The following is a 14,386-nucleotide window of genomic DNA, read 5'->3' as shown; positions in this document are numbered from 1 at the left end:
TCCAGCCTAACAGAGCCACTCACATTGCTCTTACCTTACTGTCTCCTCCTTTGTTCCTCTTTCCTCCCCCTCCTCTCAAGCTTCCACTATCTTTGATTACTCAGCACTGAATGCAAAAGTATGGATTGCTCTCTTCCATTATTATCATATCTTGTGTAGGTGCCGCCTTCTGATTAGTCAGACAACGCTGATGCTCTTCCCCCTTCTTTCTCCCTGTGCCCTTGTGTTCATCAATCCCCTCCGACTATTTGGTTTCCAGCCTCCTCCTCCTCCCCTGTCATCTTCTGTCTCTCTAGCTGTCTCTCACTGTCTCACAGGCTCACTCTAATTTCATTGGTTTTCTTTCAGTCCTCCAGCACTTTTCTAAATTGTCAGAAACAGCTTTATGTAAGAAGCCTCATTAATTCTCATTTACATTTTTAACCTTTTCCAAGGCTCTAAAAATGCAATAACTGGAGAAACTTAACAAGTGCCCAGTTAATTCTCATTTATGTTTGCATTAACTCAAGTGATTAAGGTTGTTTGTTTAATGCAACTTTATACTATGCACTGCACTATTTGCTGCACTACATTCATTTAACGGCTGTATTGTTACTATTTACTATTGTAGACATAAAGATTTTAGATGCACAACAATGAGACCATTAAATATGGTATATGGATGTGGACACTTTAAAATGTCTAATGATGAGGAAGTAAAAGATTATAATAATGATGAATCTCCCATTTGTCGCTGTGCATCAAGTGTTACAAGTCAAAGCCTCTTGTCAACATTTGTGGGTGCTGCAGTCTGGATGTTGTGCCTGTTTAACTTCTACAGTTTGCTGCACACTTCTGCGCCATCGGCGTCTTTCTCCGTTACTGTGAACAGACGTTTGCCTGCTAATTGGCGTTCAAACGTTGGGAAGCAGAAAACCTGCCACAGAGTCAGTGTTTGTCACAACCAGTCCTGCACTCAGTGAGTTTGTTTGTGTGAAAAGTGAGGTGTCATCGAAAGAGAGAGACGACTGACATATGTTGTTCAAGCAGGAATGATGTCAAGCCATGTAACAGATCATTCAACCAACATTCAGGTCTCAAACTGGTATTTTTTGAATAAAGTGAAATATTTAAGGTATTAACTGCATAGGTGTAACAGAGAGGAGCTCCCTTTACCACAGATTTTATGCTTTTTAAGTTTGTAGAACTTTTACATTTACAAAAAACCTGAATATCGCACTAGAGGAAAAAAAACATCATACAGCTCCTTGAACTCCAGCCTCAATGACGTGCTTAAATACAGTTTTTTCCCCAAATGCTAGGTCCTGTTGTTCACCCTAACTCCCCCTTTCTTTTTAACTTTCTTGTGCCTCTTTTTCAGTTTTTATTCTCCCTTCTCTTTTCTTGTAGTACTGGACAACTGGTAGTTTTAGCTCTTGCTCAGTGTCCCCTTAGGAAAGCCTTGATATGTCTGAAGCATTTTTTCTCCCTCTCGACAGAGCTCTCATTCCTTTATGTCTCTCAGTTGCCTCAGCAGAGCACACCACACAAATATTCACACACTGCCAAGTCAATTTACAATTTAAAATGGCCTCATTATTCTTGCATTTGAAATTCATATGAAGTGAAATGAAAACAAACAGCATCTTGATACCGATTTTTTTGCATGGATCAGTTTTGTACAGATTTGTCTTCCCGTCAGTGGTGCAAGAGATGTTAAGATTTGTAGGAAAGAATATGCAAAGTAACAAGTTGTTTAAAAGTGCAGTGAAATAAAAATTATATTTCTATCTGAAATGTACTGGTGTAGAAGTATAAGACACTACCTGAACAATCATACAAAGACATGTCAGAAACCATCTTTGTGAGAAGTTGATTTTACATGTATTTCGATATGTTTTGTAAGTTCCATGCTCCATCTATTAACATGAAGGTGGTGGGGTGAGCTGTACTGAAAGCAGCCTGGGGGGGGGGGGGCTTTATGTACAGTTTATGGGACACGCACAGCCAAATCACATAGACAAGTTACAAGTGATTTTGCAATGACTTGACAATAGTCTTTAAAATCCATGAGTGAAATAAGAGATTTCACTTTCCAGGTTCTCTGCAGCTTGTTCTGTTTGTAGGGAATGTGTTATTTCTCCCAAGCTGGGTTAGAGCATGTGTTACAAATAATGTTTAAATATCCCATGACCTGATATTGTGAGAACTGTTTTTGTAAAGCCAAAAAGCAAAGAGCCTTATGGTCAGTTAAGTAGGATAACCCCACCTCTGGGAATGAGGAGTGAGGAGTTTATCCACAGTGATGAAGAGCAGTGCTCTCTGTGATACAAAAGGTTTTAAGGTGTAGGGAGAGGCTAAATTTACACTACAGCACCACGAGTCACATACACAAGCGGTTTGGCAATTCCACACACTGTGGAGGAGTCAGGGAATCAAACCAGGAATCCTTGTGATCGCTCTATGGCCGCTGCCCCTATAATCAAGAGCAGACAGAATGGCAGTGGACAATGTAGTGTAGGGAAGGCCGTCAGGTGAAGTCAATCCCCCTGTGAGTTTGAGCATCGTCCCTCTGGCCATTTATTTTGTGCAGAGCTGTGTGGAGTGTAGTGGTGCTGAAAATCCAGAAACCGCACACAAAGCCGATCAGGTGCTGCCAGGGACTGATCTGTTATCTTCCTCAGCTCGTTACTTGAATGCAGTGCTGCGTCAGTGGAGCTCTGAAGTGGCTTCACTTGGCTTCCTCAAGGGTGATGGCAAGAGCAATAGAGTACAGTTTATCATATGAAGAGCTGTTATCCACTGAGAGTGTCTGTGTTGCAGATGTGCAGTGATAAATAATCTGCCGCTGTGCAGACTCTGAGTTCACAGAAGTCATTGTTGGCTTCAAGGGACTGAATTAGTAAAAACTGACATATAATTTTATCCTGCCTCAAGAAACTGTAGTGAAAAAAAAGATATTTCTGAACATGTCTTTCAATTGATTTTGTTTTAGTTTAGAAAACTGTTACCTTTAAATGGTTCGTGGATATTGATTGAAACTGCACTGCAGCTTTAGCAAAGAAAGACTTGAACTCTCGATCTTGGTAGCGGTGCCTTGAGGCAACCTTTTTATAACCGACAACATGAAAGTGTTGGAAATAACAAACTAGAATGGCACTCAGTAGCTGGTATACCCCTGACCAGGCCCTTTTAATTCAATCAAGCTGCACCATTATTTCTCACTCATAGATATCAGTTCCTTAAACATGCCTGAATCTTTTTATCAAGATCCATGAATTATTCCCTGAGAAATCTGTGAACATTTTGAAAAATGTCCTGTCATGCATTTTTAAAGAAAGGAAAAAAAAAATCCTGGATCCACACCAAAATTTAATTGGTATCCTTCCACCAAGTTTCATTGAAATCGGTTCTGTAGTTTCTACTTAATCCTACTTACGAGTTACAAGCTGTCCTGACAAAAGAGATGGAATGGATTTAGAGTCACTAAAGTATCAGTGCATATTTAAAAAACGTTATTGATTTCTTGGATAATAAATGATTGAGCTTATGAAATGTTTTTTTAATGTGAATTTAAATGTGGTTTCCTGAGGAGACTATTGGGACTTGGCAGAGGTATTCTTTACTGAGTGTCCTTTATAATATGAAATTTTTCCCTGGGGAATAAATGTGTGCAGTGTTGTTCTTGTAATTATTTTGTGTATTTTTTTTGTCATATCCTGTTTTATTCTGTACTCACCATCGTCGTCGTCGTTTACGAGCACTTCACTTCCTGTCTTGTCTGCCTTCCCGCCCTTTGTGAGTACCTTAGATGTGTTTCACCTGTGTGTGTTTTAAGCTGTCAGTGTGTCTCCCTCAGTTCTCTGCCACCTCCTCTCGTCAGTCCTCTGTGAGTTTATTTTTCAGCATTAGCTCTTTGTGTGTGTTCGACCCAGTTTAGTTTTTTGAAACTGTGTTTTTGGCTACCCCCAACTTTTCTCATTCCACACCTGTGTCCCGGGCCTTGTAAGTCTGATTAAAGACTCTTTATAGAAACGGTCCTCAAGTTCAGTCTTGTGTTTGATTCCTTGTTTCTTCTCTTTAGTTTAACATTCCCGGTAGGTTTCAACATCACTGTGTAAAAGGTGTCAAACTAACTTTTTCAGTGGTTTCCAAAAGTTTGGACATATTGAAACCAAATGGGGACAGAAAGATATATCAAAAAAGAAATGTAGTGTGACAGTCTTTTTATATATCTACAGCGGAACATTTCCCCCTTCTAAAGGCCTCAGTCACTTACGCCTCAGAAGGTCGTCCTGACTTCAGTGTACTCATGTGCTTTGAAGTCAGACTGTAGGGTATGTGGATAAAATGTTTTGTATTTATGATCCAGAGAGTTTAGGGATCTTTTTTCCAATATTTGGACTATAATGAGCACAGGAAAGGGATCAGGTGTGATAGCCCTATAAATAATTTAAAACGTATCCATGTTAATCATAAAAATGTTTGTGCTGGCTAAAAAGTCTTGTGTTGGGTGCTGGTGAGAGATGGACGTCAAGTTCACATCAGAAGCTTCTATTTAGAAATGCCTGTAAAGTTCTGTAATTGGTTTGTGTGATGATTTCAGCAATATGTGTACCAAAGGTTTTTCTGTTGGTGTCTATATGATTATTCCTAATATAGGGAACTCATTTTGGATGATCCCAACACTACATGAATGCATAATCATTGCAAATATATTACGTTGTGTAGCACTGGCCTCTGAAATCATACCTGTTACAGTAGAGCTGTCAGTAGGAGCATATTCCGATAAAGTATAATGCTATCTGCCGTAGCACTATTTTTGAGTCAATTACTGTTCAAATAATGTTTCATGTGTCTGAAGGCTCATTCATGTGCATGGAAATCATGTCAATCAAGTGTGAGCGTCTGGTGGGTGTGAAAATGAAAAGCACTTATAATAATATACATATGACGTGTGTGGAGTATGTCATCATGCACTGAGGGTTAGAAGTACTGCATGTCTGCAGTTTGGCAAGAAACTTTTCTTTATCCGTTTTAATCATGTCCTCTCCACCTTTCTCTCCCCATGCAGTGTCTCACTGGGAATGATGGTGTTGACACTGGTGCCCCCCTCCCTGTCGCCATGACGATGCCATTCAGCCCCCTGTCCAGCGACGAGGAGCAACAAAGGATGCTGGGAAACAATCGACATCTCTATCCAGGGGCAGAGGAGGAGGAAGAGGAGGAGGAAGAAGAGGAGGAGGAAATGGAAGAGGATGAGCGCGATGAGGATGGGGAGGAGGAGGAGAATGGCGAGCTGGAGGGGGAGGAGGAAGATGATGAGGAGGAGATGGTGGAGGAGGTCAGGCGGGGAGGTCTGTTGAGGGGGGGCAGAAGTGATGGACACAGGCAGTCAGGGAAACTGGCTGCGCGGCCTGGTGGGGACAGACAGGTCCGACCAGCGAACCCTGGACACACCGCTAACCCCTATTCATCCAACCCCGGACCCACACACCAACAGCCAGCCAATCAGATACAGCAGCAGCAGCAGCAGCAGCAGAGGAGGCTGAAGGAGCGCAGCACCAGCTCGGTGCCATCTGAGGACGCCCACATCGCCATGATGGTGTTTCGCATTGGGATCCCAGACATTAAGCAAACGGTCAGTTCTGTCTCTGCACTCACCCACAGAACCTGACAACAAACCCTGAAAGTTCACAAACACAAAGAGTCCCACCAAGCTTGAACCCCATTACTTTGACCCTCTTAGCATTTCTGCTCACACATGTTGTAATTATTATTTTCACCATTTAAAGAATTTATCTTCTTTGTGTTTCATATTCTTGCATTCCTGAAAAAAAGCTGGTCTTTTCTACAAAGATCTGCTTTTAAAATATAACTTGCATCAGCAAGTGTTTTCTTTACATAGATGTTTGACATTTTAGTAAATGCTTTGTTATTTCGGGCATAAAAGCTGTAAACGGGGAAACAGCTTGCTTAGCTCTGTCTACAGGTAACAAAATCTGCCTGTACACTAATTAAGTAATTTAGAGTTAGATTAAGTTAAATCTTCATCTTAATCATCGTTTATTAAATAAAAAAGTATAAAACAACTATTTGACATTTAAAGTTGGTTCTAATGAATTACTTCATATATTTACTCTTTTGTTTACCTGCCCACGGACGACAGATGCAAATTAGCAACTAGCTAAATCTAGAGGGATTACTTTTAATTGTGTGTATGTCCCTCCAAAAATAAACAATTCAAAAAAATGGAATAATATGCTGGACTATTTCTAAAGCAAGCTAGTGGTTTACCCCTTTATCTGGGGTTTGTGCAAAGCCAATCTCATCTAACTTGTGGGAATAAAAGGGAGTAATTTCCCAAAAATGTCGTACAGTTCCCTTGATATACAAACGGTTCATTTTAACTCAGATCATTGTTGTGATAAGTCGGTACATTAAATGAGTTGGTGGATTAGAAAATAAAAAGCACCTAAGAAGAGGCTTTAACCTTCACTTGTGTCAAGAAAGCCATTATGACACAAGCATTTGTCCCCTCAGGTTTTTTGTAGAACATTTATGGCTCCACAGAGGACACAATATTGTGTCAGCCTTAGGAGTCTGACGACAGATGTTAGGTGAGCGGTAGACATGTTTGGTGTCTGTGCCCATGGGCCTATCGGTAGTCTCATTATCTGTCTGAGAGCTTATGACAGTATATGTGGTCAGTTTAGTCAAAACCTGCAATGTTCTGTGCTCCTGAAGAACTACAAATCTCAGAGGATTTTACATATTATGTCAAATAGATTTTTTTTCTCACCATCACTGGCAGAAAGCTGAGAGGAGCAGAAATACTCATCAGCAAAGTGATTGTTCTGAGAGGCTGAGCGAGACTTTCAAGGTGACCGAGGGAAACAGAGAGACGGCGAGAGACGGAGCCAAATTACATACAAGAGCAATCACAATGTGAATATATGAGCCAGAATTTGATTTTAAAACACACTAGGAGCAAGAAAGGATTTAGAGGGAGTGACGTTGAATTGAGGACAAGAGGGGGAAGTGCTGCCTCTGGCTTTGTGTTGCAAAAGAGCTTTTAAAAATGGTGTGATAAAGCATGCCGTGAAAAGCCCTTTTCAGAGTGATTGGTTTTAAGCATGTTGTCCAAAATCATGATAGAACAAGCCGCCATCGCTCTCCATTTCCCAGATGCGGTCTTGCATCACGTCAGCACGGAAGCCTGCAAAGCATGTCGAAATTGGCTGGAGATGCACCTGCCTCCATGTACAGAAGCCACTCTCCCACATTCCTGGCAATGATAAAACCCTTAGAAACTCACCTCTGCTCCCCAAATCTATATTAAGAGGTGTTTTCCTTCATGCCTGTAAGATATCTTTGCTCTAACACTACATTTGCCTTATTTAGTATTTGCTGATCTATGATTAGTAAATTTAGCACCATGTCTATCTCCAGCTACCCTTCAGCTGCTCGCCTGCAGCTCGGGATCTGCTCATTAAACACATGAACATTTGCTGTTTTTTTGGTTTGTTAGCTATTGGGAGCTACTCAGTGGCAAAACTGTTTTAGAAAAGAAAGTCAGGCCTACATGTTGAAAATTAAGAGGAGCAAATTGTTGGCTTATGATTAATTTGCAGCAGGGTGGCCAGATTAGGCAATGTCCTGGGGCCTTGAGTCAACAGAAACAACAATTTGGTAGGACCCCCATTCAGACTACATGCCCCAAGCTTTCTGCAAAAATAAATTTAGTCCGATGCAGAGCCACACCTGGTTTCTTGTGCCTGTGGCCCCAAAAGTTCCTTGAAATGTAACATATTTTAAGTATCTCTCTAGAACATGAGTCTATAGGTCAAGGCTCAAACTGCTAAAAAAAATTGTTGCTTAAGTTAGATAAACCTTGGTTTTTTCTGACGTAGCTGCCTGAGCTTACAAAATACCATTATCATGCTACATCTGGCTATGTGGAAAAACCCTGCAAATTGCTACACTGGAAATACTCATGCAGCCAAAGTGCTGACTGCCTCTTTTTCTCATCCGTATATCCACATTTAAAACTCCATATGGGCTTGATAATAATCCAATGAAAATCTTTTGTTAGTTGCCAGTCGCTTGGCACAAAGTAGTTTCTCTCTTTTTCCTGTTTGTGCTCTCCTGCTGAGCGATATGTCAAAGAGAATAATCAAGTGGCAACCCTCTGAGATGTCAACCATTGGTTTGTAAGCGACCGTTTTGAAGCTTGAGTTCGGCATTTTGTGAAGCGCCATCTTGGTTTTTTGAATCCAGACGTAACCGCATTTGAAGCAGTTAGAGCTGAGAGCTGGAGGACACTGCATGCACACCCACACCTGTGACCTGCACCCAAATGGATGGTTCTAGCTGTCAATTTCACACTATATCCACACTCCAATGTATACCAAGCGTTATCGTCTTTTTGACTCCAGCAAATTATTGATTGAGATCATGAACTCCTTTGGTAAATGTTTAATGACATTATGAATCAATAGAGAAGTATTCATTTTCTCTTAAACCTCCAGAAAGACTTCTTTTTGCAGCCAGTGAAGTTGTCCTTTGCAGGTGTTGAGAGAGGTGTTGAGTACAGGTTCCAGGCACATTGGTTTGACTTTCTGGACGAGCAATCTGCTTCCATTTATAGCTGTAACTCAAATGAACTGGTAGCTGAAGAGCGAGGAAGAACATTAATTAAGCCCACAGTAGTATGAGGCTGCATCCAATTTGTGTGTTTATGAGCAGGACAGACAAAACTGAGAAAAAGCAGTGGAAAAGAGCGTGCGTCTTTGTTCATTGCCACATTTGTTGAAAATCATCCGTCTTTGTATTTGACAATCAGAAGGCTTCTCGACATTTGCTGTCTCTCCTCTTTTCTCCTCTCTACTAAGTGATCAAGGCCTCTGTGATGTGTTGGTTTGATAAATCACCAGCATGAATAAAGCTGCAAATGAAATAAATGTATTTGTATGTGGCTGTGGAAATGAATGTCCATATTTTTTATTTGCCATCCCAGTGCACTATAAATGCCTCGCTCAACGCTTCGTCCTCCCTCTTGCTGCTGTGTGATTTATTATTGATCTGTGCATGGGTGTTTTCAGCAGTGTGTGTGTGTGGATACAGAAGCGCGCTTGATTCAGTGTTTTTTAAATCCAACCATAAATAATTCACCGCTACCTATTTATTCTAACAAATCGACATTAAAGTTTAATTGTAGAAAGAGGCGAATGGGGTTAAAACCTCAGGAATATCTTTATACTCCCATAAAACATACATGTGGCACATACAGTATGAGTGGAGAGAGAGATGTGGAAAAATAGTGACAGAGATAAATAAAGCAAGACAGAAATAGGAATGGATCAAAGTAGATGGAAGGTAGCTGAGAAAGATAAAGTTAGATGGAGGATGACAGAGTTAGAGATAGATGCAGAGGGATAAAGTGAGCAAGAAATAAATAAAGACGGAAAGTGTTTCAAGCACAGAAAGCACTATGTTTTCTCTTTGAGCTGCCTGCAACTTGTGTGAAAAATTCCACAAAACAGCATTTACACTGTGAAACAATAGGCGTACTTTGCCCAAAATTAATTGGAATGAATTCAATAAGTTCACCTTAACATCTTTGACGATCAACACAGTAATTCATCCTAGTCACAAAAACATCTTTGACATCTGTCAAAAATAAAGGCCCTATGAAAACAACAAATTCCCCTCTTCTCAGTCTTTTAACAGGAAAGGTGTTCACACTTTTAAGTAGTTAAGTGCTTATGATTTTGACTTTTGTGCCAATATTTTTTTTACTATACTCTTTTTCTTCTCCTTAACTAGAAACTTATATAAAATGTCAGAATCTTTAAATGGTGCAGACATCACCACGATGTGTAGAGTGCGTACCTCTGCCACAGCTGATTGGCCTGTTTATTGCATGTTTTCAGATCCAGATCTTAACTGGATCTCCACCAAATATCACCTTTGCACAGATATTAGCACATACCTATGAATGATGATTTCCTTCCCAGGCATTATTACCTCCACCAAAGGTTATGTTTTCACGCCTGTCCGTTTTTTTATTGGTTTGTGTGCTTTGTTTTTTTAACAAAGCCAGGAAAGAACCCTTTAAATGTAAAATATAAATGTTTTTAAACATTTTCCTTGATAATCTATAATTTATGATAAAAGAAACAGCCATGTTTAGGGAGAGTGATATTTATGAGTATGTTCAATTTGGTACAGACCCGAATTAGAATCTAGATCTGGTGAATTTAAATGAAGTTTTACTGTTGGGCCTTGATAGAAGAGAGAAATTTACAGAAATGCCAAAAGACCTATCCCTCCGTAAAATGTCATTGAAATTGGTTTGGGAGTTTTTCTGTAATCCTGCAGACAAATAGACGGCAATAAAAAAGGTCATTATCAGATTTTCATCTCCTTCTCATCCTTTTAATCTCTTTCTTTTTTTAAACTCACACACTCAGACAAACATTAACAATAAAAGCTTAAACTTGTACTTTAGACTTCCTGCCAAGATGTACTGACTCGGTCCACATTGTCACATATTGCTTCTCAAAGTCACAACATCACTCTGCCCTGACTCAACCTCTTCAGGCCATTTTCTCTCTTTCTCTCTCATTCACACGCTGCTCTTTCAGATTAAAGTGCACTCAGATGTCCTTTTTCTTCCTTTTTTCTGCTTGGTATCTCCTCACCCTCCTCATCACCTGGCTTGGGTAATATCCCTTTGCTCTCCCAGTACATTAGGTCTGTTCTACATGTCAGCTAATTCACCCTCAATAAACTCTAATTGCTCGTTAATTGCGTTGTAATGAGATGAGGGAGTGACTGTAGCACACAAATGCAAATATTATGAATTGAGAAAGGAGGGTGACGAAAGAGCACCCACATTTGGAGAACACACACACACACACACACACACACACACACACACACACATAAACACAGGTAATTAGCGTTATTCTGTTTGAATAGAAATGTTCTGTAACTCTGTGATGTCGGATTTTCATCAGTCAGTGTTGAACATCTCTGAGATGGTGCTTGTCTTCACCAATCCACTTTAATACATCAGCTTACATGATTATTCCAGTGGGTCTCAAACATATGGCTGCATTTAAACCTGAGGCACTAAACGGAACCTGGTGATTCAAGCCTGAAATATATCTTTTAGTACTGAAAACAAATCTGATGTCAAATCATTGTGAACAACTACATTTTTAAGTCTCAAACACAAGGTAGTTAAATGATTGATTCAGATGTTTCTGTATCTCTTGAACCAATATTCAGGCTCCTGTATGAACAATGAAACATGCTTTTTCTTGCTGTAATAATTCTTCCTTTTCATTCAACTGCGGGATTCAAGATGGCAGCTCCCTGCTGCTACATTACAAAAACAACTACTGCTGTTTCTGCATAAAATAAACTGCTTTTCTGATATACTATATTCACTAGAATGACTTGACAACATGAAAAAGTGCCAAGATGTGGACTAATTCACCTCCACACCAACCTTCAAAAAAGGCCGGCAGTTCCACTCACTGGACATTATAAAACTACTTCTTGATGCACATTCAGTTTAAATGATACAAAATAAATCTGCAGACCTCATTTTGAGCAAAACTGTATCAGGCTTCAGCAATCAGAAATAATCGAATCTGGAATCAAGTGGTTTCCTTTTTTCAGTGACAAAGTTTCTTTGCTGCAGCCGAACAGTAACAAGAACATGGGAAATGACCGACTATAAAAAGGCTGTAACACTGTAAAATATCCACATACTTTGTCTGACTGAAGCTAAAGTTGAAACTGAGTTCTGAAAACAGAGTAATGCATTGGAGCTGTGTATTGTTACACATATTAAGTTCAAGCCATAGACTGTACGTAAAGTTGGCTGGCATGACAGCTCCCTGAAAGTTAAGCCAAGGAGTCTTGATCGCCCCCTGCTAGCTGGCTGCAGTATAGGTTGTTTACTCCACCTCTTCCATGTTTGTGGATGGGACATGGACTAAAATAGAAAGTCATTTAATACATTTTGTTCTAAGATGGTGTCTGTCATGTTAGGTAGCTCTCATCACACTCATGTTTATTCATCTGGTGTTTGTTATTCGATGCTATAAAAACCTCATGATTGACAGCTCAGTTGGTCGTGTATCAGCACGTAATCGACACCTAGGCTTGCTCCCTGATTGCTACTGTGCAGAATCTTGCTCCAAATGATGTTACTGCAGCAAGATGGCAATATTCCTATCATGTCATTTCTGGACAGTGGGAGGGGATGGAGATGTCTATGTTACGTGTGCCATTACCTTTCTTTGTGCACTTATTGAAGAGCTTGACTCACTTTTCTGCAGCCATGACTGTTATTTTGTGCATTCTGTTGCAGTGGCTAATTTCCTCAGACCTTTATCCAGTGGTCAGTGCTTGTTAATTTCTTCTGTTAAGTTTCCACAGAGAACTCAGGAAAATAGTTCTGTTGAATGTTTTTGCAACCACCACCCCCTCGGTGGCATTAACCTTTGCGGCTCTAAAACTTTAGTAAAGCAGCACAAATCAACTGCGGAGATCAGTCACAAGTCCGTGTTGATGAAGACTAACTGCTGATGCACAGATCTGACAGACAGAGGCAGAGGTCTATGGGTTCTATCAGTCCGTCATCAGGAAGGGGTTATGACTATTGCTGCACACAGACAAAATCTGGGTTTCAGTTGGTTGCTGTTACAGGTCAAGGAGAAGTTTAATTGGCTTTATTTGTATCAACTCATGCTGAAGAGAGAGGGTCAGATGAAGGTTCTCTGCAAACATATTTTTGCAGCATAAGAATTGATGTTTTATTCCATTATATCTGCTGAAGGTTACTGGCACTTCTGGCAAACCTGCAAGCGGCAAGGCTGTGTTGGAGAAGGCTTCTTATACAACCCGCTGTTTGCTAACTGAGCATCATATTTGTGATTTGCAGGTCAGATGCGCAGGAACAGGCTGCTGTAAAAATCATCAGCTTGGAAACAGTTTGGAAGTGACTGCTGATTAACTTTTAGTATTAATGTGGCAGAGCTTTAATCTCTATTTTATACGTTCTGTTGTTTGTTAACAGAAAGTGCAAAACAAAACATGTAAATGAGAACAGCTTTATTGGGAATTGGGCTGTATTAAAATTCTGTGTATGTGAGCACAGAGAGTAGGAGGAAAGAGAAATAGATTGAACGGCTCAAACCGAAACTAGAAAATGTATGCAAGCAAATATGATGCAATGATACACTTAAAATGGTGTATTGTGTTTCCACTGCCACTTTTAACGCCACATTCTGCACATTGACCTTCCACAGTTCTGCCATACACTAATGTTTGACCTTGTCTTGTTTCAACATCAGAAGAATCAGTTACTGTAGCGACCAACTTGAGATTTAACTATTGGGTCCCCAAAGTGATGCCAAGACACAAGTGCATGAAACCTGTATTCCCTTAGAAGACCAGAGGAGGGCGACTCCACTGGCATTTAAAAGCTTCTATAGAAACATCCCTCTTGATTTATAACGTCAGTAAACATTCTCCTAAGGAGTTTATGGTCTCAATCTCTAGTTTTATGGCTTCTTCAATAGAGCATGCTGTTCGTTTTGTAAATTATGGTTCCATTTAGTGTATAAAGCACCATATGCATTGGAGTGTGGATGCCGTGTGATTGACAGCTGGCACTGTCCAATGGGTACAGGTCACAGGTGTAGGTGGGTGTGACTTCTGGTTTCAAAAAACCAAGATGGCGCTGGACGAAACACCAAACTTGATGCATCACAATGGCAGTTCACAAACCAATGGGGGACATCACATTGACTCCGTGATTACTGGGCCATGATAGTAGTCATCCAAAGTAACTAACTCAAATACTCAGTTTCAAGTTATCTTACTTCCTTGTTTCCATTCTATGTTTCTTTATTAATACAGAAATAATAATTCCTATCATAATATATATCATAATAAGTATTTTTACTGCTTTACTATTTTTACTAAGCACATATTGCTTATTTATATCTTTACACCAGTAAGATTTTGAATTCATTACTTTAAGTCACTTTAGTATTTCCATTGTCCTTAAAACATCTGCATACTTCACACTGTTGAGTGTGTTTTCTGGGTGTATTATGGTTGTGGACCTTGATCCTGCCTCTAATACTGCATCTCATAAAATATGTAAAGGTCCATTAACTCAGTTACGTGTGCAGTGACAGGCAGGTGTGTAGCAGAAGCTGTTGACACGATCCTGTCGCAGCAGGAGGTCAAGTCCATTTTGTTTGCAGGTTTATTATATTGTCAGACTCTTGCACACGCAGACATGTTGGCATTTTCCTGCCAAGTGCATAAAGCAGCGTGAAACAAATTAGTTTTTCTCCACGGTTTTACTTGAGCT

General features: G+C 40.0%; 1 protein-coding gene across 9 annotated transcripts in view; it reads left to right on the top strand.

Moving 5' to 3' along the window:
* shank1 (SH3 and multiple ankyrin repeat domains 1) overlaps positions 1–14,386 on the top strand; it is a 79,957-nt gene that overhangs the window by 17,677 nt on the left and 47,894 nt on the right. For 3 of the 9 annotated variants that reach the window (XM_069524722.1, XM_069524719.1, XM_069524717.1), the window contains one exon: positions 5,054–5,620. In XM_069524722.1, the coding sequence (XP_069380823.1) occupies positions 5,105–5,620 (516 nt within the window). In that variant the 5' untranslated portion in view covers positions 5,054–5,104. Of the gene's footprint in view, positions 1–3,719; positions 3,985–4,220; positions 4,317–5,053; positions 5,621–14,386 lie in introns of those variants that run through there. The other 6 variants (XM_069524716.1, XM_069524715.1, XM_069524720.1 and 3 more) reach the window with 5 other exon arrangements.

This window comes from Paralichthys olivaceus, chromosome 5 (genome assembly GCF_024713975.1).
Source record: "Paralichthys olivaceus isolate ysfri-2021 chromosome 5, ASM2471397v2, whole genome shotgun sequence".
NCBI classification, from domain to species: Eukaryota; Metazoa; Chordata; class Actinopteri; order Pleuronectiformes; family Paralichthyidae; genus Paralichthys; species Paralichthys olivaceus.
Note: the sequence above shows the minus strand (reverse complement) of the source record. Positions and strands in the feature narration are given on the sequence as shown.